The sequence below is a fragment of the Fukomys damarensis genome, unplaced genomic scaffold (genome assembly GCF_012274545.1).
Source record: "Fukomys damarensis isolate Sample0158 unplaced genomic scaffold, DMR_v1.0_HiC HiC_scaffold_30, whole genome shotgun sequence".
NCBI lineage: Eukaryota > Metazoa > Chordata > Mammalia > Rodentia > Bathyergidae > Fukomys > Fukomys damarensis.
This window is the reverse complement of record NW_022900942.1, coordinates 23,757,649-23,775,641: the sequence shown is the minus strand read 5'-3', so window position 1 is coordinate 23,775,641 and position 17,993 is coordinate 23,757,649. Positions and strand designations below refer to the sequence as shown.

Below are 17,993 nucleotides of genomic sequence, written 5' to 3'. Positions count from 1 at the left end.
CTGCTCTCTAAAAAAAAAAAAAAAAAAAGCAAAATATTTCCACAGCACATTTTACCCTGCTTATAATTAATTAGTTATAGAATATTTAAAATAGTTATACCCAAATCACTTAAAGTACTGAAACATGAAATCAACATCATTTTCTCATGACTGCTACTGTAGATCTGGGTTCAAAAAGCATTCTCAGCCTGCAAGTACTACTTTGCCATTGTTTCCCTTTGTTTGAATGATGCTCGCTGTTTTATGCCTTTGCTACTATTTTGTGCTCTGGTAGACACTTCATTCTCATGATGGCTGTATTAAAAAATGAAAGGAATATAGTTGGAGGTATTACACAAGTGCCAAGGAGAATGTCATGCTAAATATTAAAGGACGGTTTTGCAATGACTCTTAAAAAAATCCACCAAAAAAACACAGGTAAGCAAAAGTATAGATCAATAAATTGGGCTACAATGAAGTGAAAAACTTATATGCATAAAGGATATAATCAACAAAGTAAAAAAGGCACCCATAGAATGGGAAGAAATGCTTGAAAATCATATATCTGATAAAGAATTTATCAAGAATCCTTATAACTCAACAACAGAACAAAATATAAACCAATTAAGAATGGTAAAATCATCTAAAGAGACATTTCACCAAAGAAGACATACGGTTGTCCAAAAAACATTTGAAAGATGCTCAATGAGGGAGCCAGCATAGCTAAATTCATAGAAACAGAAAGTAGAATGGTGGTTGCTAGGTGCTGGGGGAAAGGAAAATGGGGAGTTATTTATTGAGAAAAGTTGGTTGTTATACAAAGTGAAAAGTTGTGGAGACCTACTGTACAAAGAATGTGAATATTATTACTACTGAAATGATTAAGAGGTAAATTTTATGTTATATATATTCTGCCAAAACTGTTGAAAAAGTTGGCACTTTAGGTTTGTCACTGTTAAACTGGTAAGTTTGGCCTACGTCTATTTCTATAGCAGGGTGATAAAATTTGGCCCAAAGTTGCCTCCATATGTAGTTATGAACTGCAATCTAGCTTGTTATGTAAACAAACTACAAATTAATCAAAAGTGTATTCTTGTAACAGATAGCTGAATATTAACCAATCATAGCTGTTGAGCTTCAGCCAATCACAGCTATTGAGCTTCAGCCAATCACAGGCTGCCAACTGATCAGACCATATTTTATTTTATTTATTTTATTTTTTAAATTTCATTATTTATTGTTTTTAACATTTGTGCTTCCAATCAGTAGTACAAAAGTTAGTAGGTCATTATTTTAACATTTTTCTCTAGTGGAATAATGTACTTTAAAGTTTTTATAAAAGTTCTTAGTGTGCTTTACAAAAGAATTCATCATGTCAGAGAAATATATGTATGTGTGTGTGTGTGTGTGTGTGTGTGTGTGTATAGTTTCTATCTTACCTAACATATGAATAAAGATGCTCTCATAACCCCTTGTGATTAGAATATATATAGCACTATATTTTACTCCACAAAATGATTATTATATATTATATTGAATATTATATATATATGAATATTACATATACCATATTTATAACTATAAACAATGGAAAATTAGAATATGTTCTAATTTATTTCATTATGAGTTTGAGCAAGAAACATAGCTTTTAACAATGTATTGATTTGATCTCATTTGTAATTTATATTTCCAACACATTAGTCATAATTTCAATGAAATGCCATATATAAATTGTTGTTTAGCTCAGATTAAGTTTAAATCAGTTTTATTTGCCTCATCACACCATGCCCATGTAAGACAAATATGACTTCAACCAATCGGGTTGCTGCATTTCACTTCCTTTTCCTAAGCTATAAATATAACTTGCACAGGTGGTGAGGGCTGGTATTTGGAACTAACTTCAGTCTGGAATGTTGCCTAGTTCTAGCCTTTTTTCTTACTCAAATAAGTGTTAAATTTAACACATCTTAGATTTTCAAAAATAATACTAAGTACCATGAAATGGTAAAAGGTTGTGCAACCTCAATGTAGCCTCGAAGGCTTGACCTTGAAAAAAGCAGGAAGAAATTATGCCCACTGGCACATAATGACCTCAAAAGAAAACTGAAGGTCACTTGCCAAGGTAGGTAGACAAAAGCATACACTGCAATGACCCTGCCTGTACTGGCTGAGTTAGTCCCTCTATTTCCAGGCATACATTCTCTGCTCCCCTACTCTAGGAACTAAACTTTAGTAAAAAGATAATCTAGACTCTTAATTAACTCCTAGGCAATCATTCACTTAGTGATATCTAAAATACTTGAGCTCACCCAAAGCACACGGTTCTCCACATGCCAGTATTTGACATTCACCATGTTAAGCCTATCTGGACTGAACCCAGGGCCTTTACACTAAGAATATCAAAACTTGAGAACAAGGTTGATGAATTATCCCTATGACAGTAATAAAAAGAATGAATAAGACATACAAGAATTCTGGGCCACTGTTAAAAGACCAAACATGTATAACTGAAAAGATGAGGGAAAAGAGCTACAGGCTGAAGGCACTGAGTCTGTTCACTAAATAATAGAAAATTTCCAAAATCTTGGAAAAGATATGAGTATCCAACTATAGGGGACATTTAGAGCTCCAAAGACAAAGACATAAGCAGGAATTTTTTTTTTCCATTATGTTGCCAAAAGTACAGAACAAAGAAGGAATACTAAAAACTCAGAGAAATTCCAAGTCAAAGCCATGAGAATACTAGTAGATTTATCCACAGAAACTCTAAGGGCCAAAAGGGCACAGAATGACATATTTAAATTCTTCAAAGAAAAGAACAAAATTGCCAATCTTGATTATTATGTGCAGCAAAGCTGTCCTTCAGAATGGAAGGAGAAATACAGACCTTCCAAGATGAACACAAACTAAGGCTAAGGGAATTCATGACCACTAAACCAATATTACAGAATTTACTTAAGGAAATTATATATCTAGAAAAAGAAGAAAGCATGGGAACCTGGGAAAGAATAAATCTCACTAGAAGAATAGATAGGCAAATGAGAATCAGGAAAGAATAAAACACTATCAATATGATAAACCATCTAATCTCTAGAATAAGAGAGGAATAAATGAACATGCAAATTCAAAACAACCAGAAGAAAAATAATCTCATAGGAGCAAGTATATACCTTTCAATATGAACAGTCTTTATTGTCTAATTAAAAGATTAGAGTGGCTGACTGGATAAAAAACAAGGCAAACAATAATACACTGCCTGAAAGAAACTCAAAGCATCTGCAGAGATATACAGAGATTAATACAAAATGAAATTCCAAGCAAATGTTACCTGAAATTAAGCAAGAGTAGCTATATTTATATCCAACAAAGTAGACTATAAGCCTAGAATTAGTTGCAAGAGACAAAGTCAATGTACATCAATAAAGGGAACAATATCCAGAAGATATTTTGACTATAAATATATATGCACTGAATGTCATAGCATCTAATTTTATAAAATGAACACTTTTGGACACTGAAAGTTAGGTCCCAATAAAAGAACTGTAGGTGACATTAATACTCAATGGTCACGGATAGATATACTATCCAAACCAAAAGACATCTACACTATAGATCAAATGGACTTAACAGATGTCTATAAAGTATTCCATGAAACAGTTGGAGAATACCTATTCTTTTCATCAGAACATGGAACCTTTTCCAAAATAAACCATATTTTAGGCTATAAAACAAGTCTGAGCAAATTTTTAAATATTGAAATAATTTCTCACATCTTATCAGATTATAGTGGAATGACATTAGAAATCAACAGCAAACTGTGACCAAAACAGCATGGTAGTGGCAAAAAAAAAAAAGTAGACCTGAAGATCAATGGAATAGATTAGAAGATACAGAAGCAACTCTAAACACATGCAGGTGCCTTATCTTTGACAAAGGAGCCAACTACCTTACTGGAAGAAAGCCTCTTTAATAAATGGTGCTGGAAAAATTGAGTCTCAACATGCTGAAGATTAAAACTAGACCCATATTTTCACCAAGCACTAAACTAAAATTGAAATGTATCAAAGGTCTAAGTATTAAAATAGACTTAATCTGCTGGAAGAGAAAATAGGGAGAACTCTTGAAAATACTGGTATAGGCAAAGACTTAATAAACAAAACCGCAATCGCACAGGAAATTTCACAAAGAATCAACACCTGGGATCTCATCTTATTAAAAAGTTTTTACACAGAAAAAGAAACTATCAACAGAGTAAAGAGAAAATCTACAATGTAGGAAAAATTCTTTGCCAACTGTTCCTCAGACAAAGGACTAATATCTAGAATATATAAAGAAAAAATCCGAGCCCCCCCAAATTTAAATACTCAATAAAAATGGGTATCTGAAATAAACAGATATTTCTCAGATGAAGCAGAAGCAGCTTATTCATGAGAAAATGTTCAACATCACTGGTCATTCCAGAGATGCAAATTAAAATAACACTGAGGTTTCTCACTCCAGAGAAAATGACTGTATGAAGCAATCAGCCAATAACAAATGCTGGCAGGGATGTGGGGAAAAAGGAACCCTTCTCCACAGTTGGTGGGAGGATAGACTGGTGCAACCACTGTGGAAGTCAGTGTGGAGACTCCTCAAAAAACTAAAACTAGAAGTTCCATTTGACCCAACTATTCCCCTTCTTGGTATGTTCCCTAAATAATTAAAAGCAACATACCACATTGTTTCTCTGGTATGAGAAACCGAAAGTGTAAAATAAGGACCAAAATGTATAACAGATACTGAAAAATGGGAAGAAAATGTTCAAATGAGGAGTGAAAAGAAGGCTGGGGGAGGACAAGGACACACACACACACACACACGAAAGAAAAACATGGAAACAAAAGTTTTTATAAATAAGGAAGGGAAGAGGGGTGAAGGGAGAGGTGAGAATAGGAAAAAAAAAGATAAATCACGTACAGGTACACATCCCCTATGATCCATGTCCTCATTCTGTATATCTAAAATGTACCAATTAAAAAGAATATATGAGGGAAAAAAGCAAGAGAAACAATAGAAATAATAAAATTACATAGAGATTGAACAATATAATGAACAGTGGATCACTGAAGCTATGGGGGGGGGAGATTTAAAAATTCCTAGAATCAAAAGAAAATGGAAACCCAACATACCAGAACCTATGGGATATACTAAAGGCAGCACTGAGGAAAGTTTATAGCTGTGAGTGCCTACACTTAAAAAAAAAAACATAGATCTCAAAGTCTTAGAGAAACAAGAACAAACTAAACCCCAAAGCAGTAAAATTAAAGAAATACTATAATAAAATTCAGAGTTGAAATAAAGACTAAAAAAGTACAAAGGATCACTGAAACAAACACTCCTATTCTTTGAAAGGATAAAATTGACAAACCTTTAGCAAACTAATGAAAAGAAATAGACATAAAAAGTAAAGATGAAAAAGGGGATGGATATTAAAAAGATACCACTAAAATTCACAGTATCATTAAGGAATACTTTGAAACACTTTATGTCAATAAATTGGAAAATATAGAAGAAATGGACAAGTTTCGACATGTGTGATTTACCAAAACTGAACCAAGAAGACATAGAAAATTTAAATAGATTAATTATAAGCAATGAGACTGAAGTAGTAACAAAAAGACTTGCAACAAAGAAATACCTTGGACCAGATGGGGTTATTGCTGAATTTTACCAGTCTCTAAAGAAAAACTAATACCAAAGCTCTCTCAAACTATTCCATGACATTGAAAGGGAAGGGACTCTTCCAAACACATTTTGTATCCAAGCCAGACAAGGAAGGACACAACAATGAAAAAGAAAACTAAATATCAATATCCTTAATGAAGATGAACACAAAAATCCTCAATAAAATACTTTCAAATCGAATTCAACAGCATATTAAAAAGATCACACACCTTAATTAAGTTGGTTTCATTTCAGGGATACAATTATGTTCAACAAACAGAAATCAATAAATATAATACAGTACATAAACAGAATCATGAATAAAAATCATATGATCATCTCAATAGGAGCAGAAAAAGCCTTTAATAAAATTCAACATCCTTTCATAATAAAAGCTGTAAATAAAGTAGACAAAGATGGCTCATAGTTCAAAGTAATAAAGTTATGTAGAACATTCCCACAGTCAACATTATACTGAGTTGGGAAAAAGTGAGAGCAGTTCTTCTAAAATTGGCAATAAGACAAAGGTGTGCACTTTCACCACTTTTATTTGATATAATACTTGATATTTCAGCCAGAGCAATTAGGCAAAAGAAATAAATTAAAATAATAAAAATAGGAAAGGAAGATGTCAAATTATTCCTGTTTGCAGATGATTTTATACTTAGAAAACCCTGCAAAGCCAGGTGTGGGAAATAACTTTTACCAGCTGCTCCTCCGACAAAGGACTATTATCTAGAACAAATAAAGAACTAAAAAAGAAAATCAGCCCCCCCAAATATAAAGACCCGATTCAAAAATGGGCATCTGAAATGAAAAGACATTTCTCAGACAAAGAAATAAAAGCAGCAAGTAAATATATGAAAAAATGCTCCACATCACTGGTCATTCAAGAGATGCAGATGAAAACAACACTGAGATTTCACCTCACCCCACAAAGAATGGCTGCTATCAAGAAATCACACAACAACAAATGTTGGCGCAGTTGTGGGGAGAAAGGAATCCTTCTCCATTGTTGGTGGGAGTGCAGAATGGTGCAACCACTATGCAAGTCAATATGGCGATACCTCAAAGAACTAGGATTAGAGGCTCCATTTGACCCAGCCATCCCTCTGCTGGGTATCTTTCCAAAAGAATTAAAAGAATCATACCACAGTGATATATACGCACCCATGTTTATAGCGGCACAGTTTATAATAGCTAAAACTTGGAAACAGCCCATTTACCCATCAGTTGGAAAATGGATAAAGAAGATGTGGTTTTTCTATAAACTGGAACACTACTCAGCCATAAAGAATGAGAAAGTAGATTCATTCTTAGGTAAATGGGTAAGTTTTGAGGATATACTCCTAAGGGAAATAAATAAGTCACACATATGCAAATACCAAATAGTTTCTCTGGTGTGAAAAATTAAAATAGTACTCAAGATCCTAACGGGACAATTAGCAACGTGAAATAGGAAGAAAAGGACCAAAGGTGTAGGGACAGTGAGAAGGATAGGGAAGGGGAATAAGGGAAAAGGAAAAAAATATGAGAAAATGTAAAAATGGAATTAAAGTGTTTGAAGGTGGGGGAGGGGAGAAGAGGGTGAAGGGAGGGTGGGGACTAAGGGAAAAAATGAGAACCAAGACCTGGCATGTAAAGGTACAAGATCCCAGTAATGAATGTAATGTACTGTCTACCTAGAATGTACCAATAAATTCAATTTAAAATAAAAAAATTTAAAGTGGAAAAAAAAAGGATCAAATACCTACAGTAAGACCTGAAATATTACAACTATCAGAGGAGAACATAAAGGAAATATATCAAGATATTGGCACAGGCAACAATTCGCTGAAGAGAAACAGTAATTCAGGAAACAAAATCAAGAATTGACAAATGAGATTACTTCAAATTAAAAAGCTTCTGCACAGCAAAGGAAACATATCAGCGGAGTGAAAAGACAACCTTTTCTTAGAACTTACAATGATACAAACAGCCTGCTGTAGCACACATGCTATAGTTTCACCACCACTGGTACAATGTGGGAGAAAATCTTTGCCAGCTAATCACCTAACAGAGGATTAAATACCAGAATACATACAACAAAACACATAACAGAAGATGAAGTAATCTAACTCAATGTGGGCAAATGATCTAAACAGACACTTCTCAAAAGATGTACAAATGGTCTACAAATACATGAAAAAAATGATAATATCTTTAGGCATCCAAGAAAAGCAAATCAAAACTATATTGAGATTCTACCTCACTCCCATTTGAACGGCCATTGTCCAAAAAGCAAAAATAATAAATGTTTACAAGGATGTGAAGAAAGGAGCCCTTATGGAATTTTGGTGGGAATGTAAAGTACAATCAATACAAATAGCTAAAAATAGAAGTACAATAATGACCCGGCCATACTATTCCTGGAAAAGGAAGAAAATAAAGAGATCCCACATACCAATGTGTATTGCTACACTATTCCACACTGTTGGTGGGATTGTCAACTAATAAAACCATTATGGAAATCAGTGTGAAGATTCCTCAAAAACTAAAGCTAGAAATTCCATTTGACCCAGTTTTTTAATTTTTCAATAAAAAAAGTTTTATTTATTTATTTTTTTTGGTACCGGAGATCGAACTCAAGACCTTGTGCTTACAAGGCAGGTGCAGTGCAACTGGCCCTTGACCCAGTTTTTTAAAAAAGATATTTTTCCGGAAAGCATTAAAGACATCACATTACAGTGATAAATGCATACCCATGTTTATGGCAGCATGACTCAGAATAGCTAAATCTAGGAAGCAGCCATTATGTCCATCAACAGGTGAATAGATAAAGAAAATACAGTAGCTATAAACAACAAAGCTACTACTCTGCCATAAAGGAGGATAAATGTGAGTCATATGTAAGAAAATGAATGTATTTTATGACCATAATTTAAGTGAAATAAACCACGCATAAAAGCTTAAATATGACACGATTTCTTTTATATAAGAAACCCAAGATATAAAGAGCAAAATAAAAGATAAGAATTATGGATATAGTTTTTTTGCATAAGGGAAGGGAACTAAGAGGTAAGGGAAAGGGGAAGGAGAGGAGAGGATTAAAAAACAGAATTAAGATGTATGTTATACACACACCAACACAACACAAGGGAGGTAATCATTATGTACCAACAGAATATAAAATAAGATAGAAAAAAAAGTGTCCAGTTAGCAGAGCATGACAGAGTATACTCATGTAACCATCATCACTCAAAATATGTAACACTGGTCATCTCCTACAAGTTCCCACATGCCTTAATGCCCAGACAACTACTGACCAGTTGTGACTATACATTAGTTTGCCTGCTCTAGAATTTTATAGAGATGGAATAATATGCTATGAATGCTTACATAAATCTGACTTCTTTTACTCAATATAGTTTCTAAGATTTTTCCATGTTTTTGAGTGCATCAGTCATTCATTTGTATCGGTAAGTAGTAGTTCATTGTATGGATAAAACACAATTTATTTACCTATTCATGTTCTGATGAATATTTTGGTTGTTCACAGATTTTGGTGTTATGAATAAAGCTGCTATTAAAATTCCTGTATAATTCTGTGTACATGTTTTTCTTCCTCTTATGAGCATGAAATGCTTGGGTCATAGGATCACGTGTGTTTAACTTTATAAGAAAATCTCTTTTCTAAGTATCAACCACAAATGGGATAGGTGCTAGTAAGTTCCATGCATGTGACAAAAATTTCTATGTTATGTTTTAGGATGAGAAGGTGGGATGTCTTCTCTGTCCTTTGGGCCAGGCTACAAATGGGAGAATGGTAGATAGCTTTATGCTGAGGTGGCAGCAGATACTGTATAACACAACAGCAAAATTCTCCACAGGCCTTTTCTCAGTGTCTTTTGAGGTGTCCAAAGCACTTTCTACATGAGGATGAGGCCTACTGATATTACCTGGAAGAGAAGTATTCAATGCATCCCTTCTGGCTTCCCTTCATCTCCCCTCCCTCCATAAACTGTCTGACTGTGTAGGGAGCCTCTGGGGTCGTCTTTCCTTTGGTCATACATGCTTATAGGTTTTGGGTTACTGTGTCCTCTCCTCTCTCTGATTATCCATCTTCTAGGTATTTGTTAACTTATATCTGTGGATGGTTCTTCATTCTCTTCACTTCTCCTAGGTATGTGTAATTTAGTGGAATCTTGATAAAGAAGAAAAATGATAATATTTTGGTCTGAAGTTGTCATCCAGAAATTGGTGGATCTAATTCATTGTGGCAATCCAGTACCAGACCCTGTCAGTGAAATTGCTTTAGCGCAGGCTCTTCAATGACCGCCACTGCTTACTCTAATGCACATCTTTCTGTCTTATCTCTAAACTTGGACTCTATAGCCTTTGTCTTTCATGAAACATTCTTGATTTATACAACACTACTTTCTCCTAGTATTTGGCTTTTTTTCAGTCTCATTTTCATACTTCTTTCTCTGTGTTGTTCATCTCTCACTTTACATATTCTCCCTAGGTATTGTGACACAGTGTACTCTGCCAAACTACATACTTGCGGGGCTGGGGATTTGGCTCAGTGTTTCTGCCGCCTGCCTTGCAAGCACAAGGACCTGAGTTCAATCCCTGGTACCAAAAAAAAAAAAAAAAAAAAAAAAAAAAAAAAAAACCAAAACCCACATACTTGCAATATTTATACAGCCCCTCTCCTAAGAAGCATTTCCTTCTCATGCAAGGTTGAAGAGGTGCCTTAAAAATCCCCATTACATCTACCAGACACCTCTGGAACTTCTCACACAGTACAGGTTGCCTGCCCAGGGATGTTTCCTCCTCTGGCTAGAAACTGCCTGACTGCATATTTTCATTTTCAGAATTTCTTCTGACATATAATTGGTACTTGATAAATATTTGCTGGATAGAATGAGATCACTGATATGAATGCACATTGAGGCTATACTCAAGTGATATAAATAGGACACACATGTGTAAATAATGAATAGTTTCTCTAGTGTGAGAAACTGAAAGCATAAATAAGGACTAAAAGGTATAAAAGATAATGTAAAATGGGAAGAGGAGGGACACGGGGAAGGGGAATGGAAAGAAGGGAATGGAATTAATATGAGAAAATGAAAAATGGAAACAAAGTCTTTGTAGATGGGGGGAGGGGTTAAAGGGACGGCAGGGGACAAATTAGAACCAAGATATATTATGTAAAGGTACAAATTTCCAACAATGAATGTCATGATATTGTGTACATTAAATGCATCAATAAAACTAATTTTTAAAAAGTGCTTTGTGTTTTATACGTAATTGATGTCAATAAGAATATTTGTACTTTGAAGAAAAAATATGCAAGGTAAAGATAAGTCTCAAGCTAATCATAAAAATATAAAATTCTTAATTCTTATAATATAAATTATTAATTAATGTAATGTAAATATAATGCACATTTTAATATGAAAATTTTATCCTTTTCATTTCTTGGCACCTCTTCAGGGCCAAACCAATATAGATTTCTCTCATCTAAAAAGTCTCACTCTACATTCATAGCAGCATTATTCACAAAAACCAAAAGCTGGAAGCAACTGTCAGATGAATGGATAAATAAAATGTGATATAAACACACAACAGAATATTATTCAGCCATTAAAAGAAAGAGAATACATATGCTACAATGTAAATGAAACTTGAAGTCATTACACTAAGTGAAATAATCCAGTCACAAAAAACAAATATCAGAGGCTGAGGCAAGAGGATCACAAGTTGAAACCTAACCTGGGCAACTTAAGTGACTTAGCAACTTAGTGACTTACTGTCTCAAAACACAAAATAAAAAAAGGGCTGGGAGTGTAGCTAGTATGAAAATTCTGGTTTCAGTTCCCAGTACTGGGGGAAAAAAGGGAAAAAGGAAAACAAAATAAAACAACAATAAAATGCAAATCTTGTATGATTCCATCTATACAGGTACAGAGAGTAATCAGATTCATAGAAGTAGAACATCGGATGGTAATTACTAGGGCTTAAGGAAGGGAAAGTGGAGAATTACTGCTTAAAGGGTTCAAAGTTTCAGTTTTGTAAGATGTAAAGAGTTCTGGAGATGGACGGTGGTAATAGTTTAAAAATGGTTATGATAGTAAAGATTATATATATTTTAGCACAATTAAAAATAAAGTTTCACAAAAAAATGCATCAGACTATTTTTCAAATAAAAGTTTTCTGACCTATGTCCAAAATGAAAATTAATCAAATTATGGAGAGAGTATGAAAATATATAAAACATTAAAAAACAACTATTAATAACAGTAGCAAAAGAAGACATCTGTTGATGTTTACAACATGCCAAGCACTATGCTAAGCATTTTAGTTGTTTTTTTTTTGTTACCGGGGATCAAACTCGGGTCTCTGTACTTGCGAGGCAGGTGGCAGAACCACTGAGCTAAATCCCCAGCCCCTTGCTAAGCATTTTATGTGGATTATTATTCATTCAAAATAACTGAGAGACAAATGAGAGCTTTAAGAGTTTAAGTCATCTACAAATGGTCTCACAGCTAAAAAGTGAGAACAGGGATTCAAATCCTGGCTCTGTCTAAGCCCATGGTCTGGCATTCTATCCGCCTGAACACACTGGCACGAGAGGGATGGTGAGAAGGTGTCAACATATTCTCTTGGTTCTCACATTTAAGAGACAAAGGTAAATAAAATTGGTGATCTGCTTCTACAGGTCAAGCACATAGGGAATGCATGAGATTCTAATCAGATCCCAGATCTGAGGGAACCATTATCAGGAGAGACAGAAAGATACACAAAGAAGGAAGTATAAGCTGTGAGTTGCCGAAGACAGTATTTTGTAGTGTCATGAAAATCTACACAATTCTTGGCAAGAGAAACTGAGAACAACTATTGAATAAATGAAATAAAATCAGTCTATAAACGTACTTCATTTCAGAATACATTTGGGGAAAAAGGCAAAAAGATCAACTTTGCTTTCTTCTTAAAGAAAATACATTTAAAAGACTATGGTGATTGACATATCATGATAAAGAGGAAACTGACTTTTTGTTCAGATTACATTTTAAATAACAATGTTATAGGATCACATGTTAAAATATTCCTGTATTAAAGATTATAAAAGGCATATAATGATTTACATAAAATTACTTTTTTAAACAGTCTTGCTAGATAGTTCAGGCTGGCCTTGAACTCACAGCAATCCTCCTGCCTCAGCCACCCAAGTACTGGGATTAAGAAAGTTTGCCACCATGCCTGGATGACTGCATGAAATTTAAACCACTACATAAAATCTATAGTGCAACTCAAACAGCTTTATTTTTCCAGAGACATTGTGAATTTATAAAAACATACAAGAACACTGGAACAATTTACTTGAACCTTCAGATTCAGTTTTTTCTATCTTCCTCTTACCCTTTAGTTCCCTCCAGACTTAACATCTATCTTCTTCTCCACAATATCCCAAGAAAATACTCACCTTGTGTAGCTACAAGAACTGCAGAGATGTCTTGGTTCCACAGGCTTAAAATAACTGTTATTTGCTATGCTTACCCCAAAATCATATTGATGATACCTTGTATACTAACATACCGAATTTTCCTATTTTCATGGCAGAGTTAATAAGTTCCATGTGATATACACTATACCTTGTTCCAATATCAAGCCAGCTGCCATAATCCTTGACCAAGAAGAAAAATTGCTGTAAAATATAATAAAAGATGGTTCTAATTTTTAAAAAGCCTATTTAGATTCAATCTAAAAAAAATAAACTTGTTTTAAGATCGTATTTTCTGTATTTTTGACTCTTCAAAATAACTATCTGTTTAGGATCAACTAGAATATGCTTTGTTTTTGGTACCGGGGATTGAACTCGGGTCCTTATGCTTGTGTGGCAGGAGATGGCAAGAATATGCTTTTAACTAAAACTTTTACTTGGGTTACAATGAGCAATAGTCTAAATGCCTGAATTACAATTACTATTCAAGGAAATAAACACATTTTTGTGAATAACTAGAAATAAAAAGAGCCAATTTTAGTAAAAAATACCAGACATAAATGAAGAGAAGCCATATTATCCATTCAATAACAAATATTTGCTGACATCACCTATTATGTACTAATAATCACTGTTAGGTCCTGAAGACAAGTTTCCTCTCACAAAGTATATAATCAAGTGAATGATTCAAATTATCAGGGGTGTGTGTGTGTGTGTGTGTGTGTGTGTGTGTGTGTGTGTGAAAGTAAGACAGAGACAGAGAGAGAGGAAATATCCTTGGAAAATACAGGTAATTATGGAAGCACTGAAGAAGTGGTATAAGGGAAGGTTTCCTGTTGAAAGATGAAATTTAAGTGAAAAGTACGAATCAAATGAAAGAGATTTGGGAGACAGACTGAAAGTATTTCTGGAAGACAGAATAGCCTATATAAACACCATATGTCCAGATAGAACCTGGTAGGTTCAGGGTCAGGGATTTAGCCCAGTGATGCTGTCGTCTGCCTCACAAGCACAAGGTCCCAAGCTTGATCCCTGGTGCCAAAAAAAAAAAAAATTTGGTAGGTTCAAATTGAAAGGTGACACCAGTCAAATAAACAGAAGCTAGATCACAAGTAGCTTTGCAAGTCAAATTGAGTGATCTGACCTTCATATAAAATTACTTAGAGAATTTCAATTCTCTTCTATTAATGTCTTGCCTATTTGTCACTTTATGAGCAAAACTGAAAGTTGCTTTTGCTCTAATCTTGTGTGGTCCATTTTAGAAATATATTGGATACACTGTTCAATACAACACAATTATGCTCTCGTTTAAAGTAAATGTTTAGCAAATGTTGGCAGGGTTGCGGGGAGAAAGGAACCCTTGTCCACTCTTGGTAGGAGTGTAGAATGGTGCAACCACTATGGAAATCAATATGGAGATACCTCAAAGAGCTGGGACTAGAAGTTCCATTTGACCCAGCCATCCCTCTGCTGGGTATTTTTCCAAAAGAATTAAAATAATCATATCACAGTGATATATGCACACCTATGTTTATAGTGGCACAGTTCGTATTAGCTAAAACTTGGGAACAGCCCATTTGCCCATCAGTTGGAAAATGGATAAAGAAGATGTGGTTTTTCTATAAAGTGGAATACTACTCAACCATAAAGAATGAGAAATTAGACTCATTCATAGGAAAATGGATACATATTGAGGATATACTAAGTGAAACAAATAAATCACACATATGTAAATACTGAATAGTTACTCTGATGTGAACAAACTATAATAGTACATAAGATCCTAATGACATAATTGACCATGTGAAATAGGAAGAAAAGGGCTAAAGGTTTAGGGAAAGTGGGAAGGGTAGGGAAAAGGTAATAAGGGAAAGAAAAAATATGAGAAAATAAAAAAATGGAAATAAAATGTTTGTAAATGGGGAGGGGAAGAGGGAGTGAAGGGAGGGCAGGGACAAGGGGTAAAAAATGAGAACCAAGACCTGTCATGTAAAGGCACAAGATCCCAATGATGAATGTAACTGTACTGTATACCTAAAATGTACCAATAAACTCAATGAGGGGGGAAAAAAAGCAAATGTTTAGGAATTTGATTTAGGAAATTACCCTATGTTTCTAATCACTTATAGCATGGGATGTTGCATAGTAAATAATTTACCCTCAAAAGAAGTGTGGCCTTTGCGTTCAACTACTAGCAAGTGTTTTTAGGCCCTCAGAATGTTATTCTTAGTAGAAATATATTACCTGGAGCATTGATCACTAGATAATCTAACAATATGATTTATGACAAGGGTTTTGGGCCACGCAGTATCACTTCTACCCATGGAAATACTGAAGATTAAAGATTAGCCATGTTGGCAATATGTGATCTAGCCTCAATAAAAAGTCTTGACGTCAAAGCTAAAGTAAGCTTGGAAGGCAATATTATGGTGTACTGTCACACCTTAGCAAGATACACACCTCCTGACTCCACAAGAGGAAAACAACAGAAGCTCTGCATTTTATGTTCTCTCAAACCCTGCTTTATATATCATTTCACTGCCATAAACCAAAACTGTGAATATACCAGTGTTCAGCAATTTTTGTGAATCCTAGGCTTTTTCTGTTAATTTCCTATGGAAGGTTCATTTCAGATACAAAACAAAACAGAAGACTAGGTATAAAATGACTGAACTGAATAAATCAAATAAAGAGATTTATGACACTTTCTGAAGAGTTTTCTTCATAAAGTAGCTTGTCTTTATGCCAGCATTTTAGAGCTCAATATCTAAAGATTTCATACACAGAAATGCATTCATATTTTTCTTGATTAAATCAACTCAGCACTTAGCTTCTTAATCTTATTTATGCTAAATGTCCAATAATATCTTACCAAGGCCATAATGTCTGATATGATGAGAACAATGAGAAAAAGGCTAGGAAAAAAAAAGAGAAAAATCACATATAATACAACAGGCAGAGTTTTAAAACACATTAAAATACCAATGAGAATACTCAGGTAACCTATGAGGATAAAAACAATATCCTAAGGAGAGGAGAGTAGAAAGTTAGCATTGCTGATGCCATCACTGGCTCTATGCTGTCGTCTCTAAACTTCCCATTATGTGAGACAAAACTACCACCAGTTAGATTTTCATTACTCACTGCCAACAGCCTTCCCAGCAGATTATTCACTAGGAAATCTTCAGGCCACAAAACTCCTTTTTAATGGTCTTCACCCAAAATGTACATGGTTTTGCCAATTATAAGAACTGAGAAATTAGACAAATTATTGATATTTAGAAAAGTTAACTTTAAATCATGTACACTGAAGTGAACAGTTTTTTTTTTAACATCACCTCTGCTGAATACATATTCTAGGGAATGAATCAGAAGAAATGCAGTTAGAATCATATACCTGGTTTATTATATTAAAATTATCCTTGTCATTATGGACCTAATAAACAAGTCATTAGTATAAGCCACACTTGCATCTTAACTCCTATCCTTTAAGAGTTGTAAGAAAATGTTCAGCAATATAAATGAGACTGAAAATGTGGATATGAAAGAGAAATGATATCAGTGATATTTAACAAATGGATATGGCAATGAGCGATGGATGTACTTTAGCTTGTGTAATTAAGGAAAACAAAATGAGAAACTTGTTGACAATAGGAAGAAAGGGAATCACTGGGTGTTATGACTTGTATGTAGATGTCCCGCTAAAGCCTCATGCACTCATAGATGGGGCTTTTCGGAGGTAGCTGGATCCAGGTGTGTGAATATGGATTAAGGATATGCGAATGTGGACACAGGTTGCGGTAACTGGATTAGTCCACTGACTGGTTTAGCACTGTTCTGGGTGTGGGTAATGGGAACCCACACTACCTCTGGATGTGGGTAGCACCATCCCAAAGGCTTGTAGCCTGGATAAGATAAAAGGGAAAGGGAGGCTTGCTGCTGCTGCTTACTGTTTGCTGCCTCCGCCTGCCCTGCAATGGACTGTTTCTTCTCTGTGATGCGCTTCTGTCATGCACCCTGCCTTGGAGCCAGCCAACCATGAACTAAAACTTCTAAAAACTGTGAGCCAAAACCTTTCCTCTTTTAACCTTGGATGTCAGGTATTGTGTCTCAGCAATAATAACAGTAGCCAAGACACTAGGTTCAGTGTGTGACATATTAAACTTAAGTGTGTGTGATATTGAGGGGGAAATGTTAAATGTCTTATAAAGTTTAAAGGTCAAAAGAGAAGACTTTTATAAACCCTCAGTTTAGCCACTTTTGACTCAGTTCTCTCCCTTGGTATTGTTTTCATTGCAGTTAGTTTCAAGGCAGAATCACTACACATACATGCACACATATAGTCACACACAAATATATGTATACATACACACATATACACACACGGACAACACTTCCACTTCTCATTCCACATGTGCCCAGTCTGTATCCAAGAGTTAATCAAAATCCCTTCTAAAAAGTTTATTCATTAACAGAGATGCCAGAAAGTATATGTCATTTAGTAGTTTTCCTCACATTTAAATAACTGTCTTTATGTGAAATTTAAAGGCATAAATGCTTTCAATATTAAATTCATGTAAATATTCTGCCAAAGTATACTAATATCATTTCAAATTAGAAACAAGATTTTTACTATTTTTAAGCAGTAGAAAAAAACACTTAAAATGTCACTGTATAAAAGTATGCTAAACCCAGTTTTAGCTTAAACTCATCAAGAACATGCAAATTTATGTTAATATTAGTTGTTTCTTTCAGCATTGAATATGTCAGCTTGATCCTAAAATAACAAAACTGCTAAGAAGCTTCATATATATACATATAT

The 17,993-nt window shown here is 34.4% G+C and overlaps 1 protein-coding gene across 6 annotated transcripts in view; it reads right to left on the bottom strand.

Annotated features, from left to right (window-relative positions):
* The window catches only part of Pign (phosphatidylinositol glycan anchor biosynthesis class N), a 131,767-nt gene that overhangs the window by 9,389 nt on the left and 104,385 nt on the right, over positions 1–17,993 (bottom strand). For all 6 annotated transcript variants that reach the window (XM_010644863.2, XM_010644866.2, XM_010644868.2 and 3 more), the window contains 2 exons: positions 16,044–16,086; positions 13,323–13,375 (listed from right to left, as the gene is read on the bottom strand). In XM_010644863.2, coding sequence (XP_010643165.1) covers positions 13,323–13,375; positions 16,044–16,086 — 96 coding nt within the window. The remainder of the gene's footprint in view (positions 1–13,322; positions 13,376–16,043; positions 16,087–17,993) is intronic.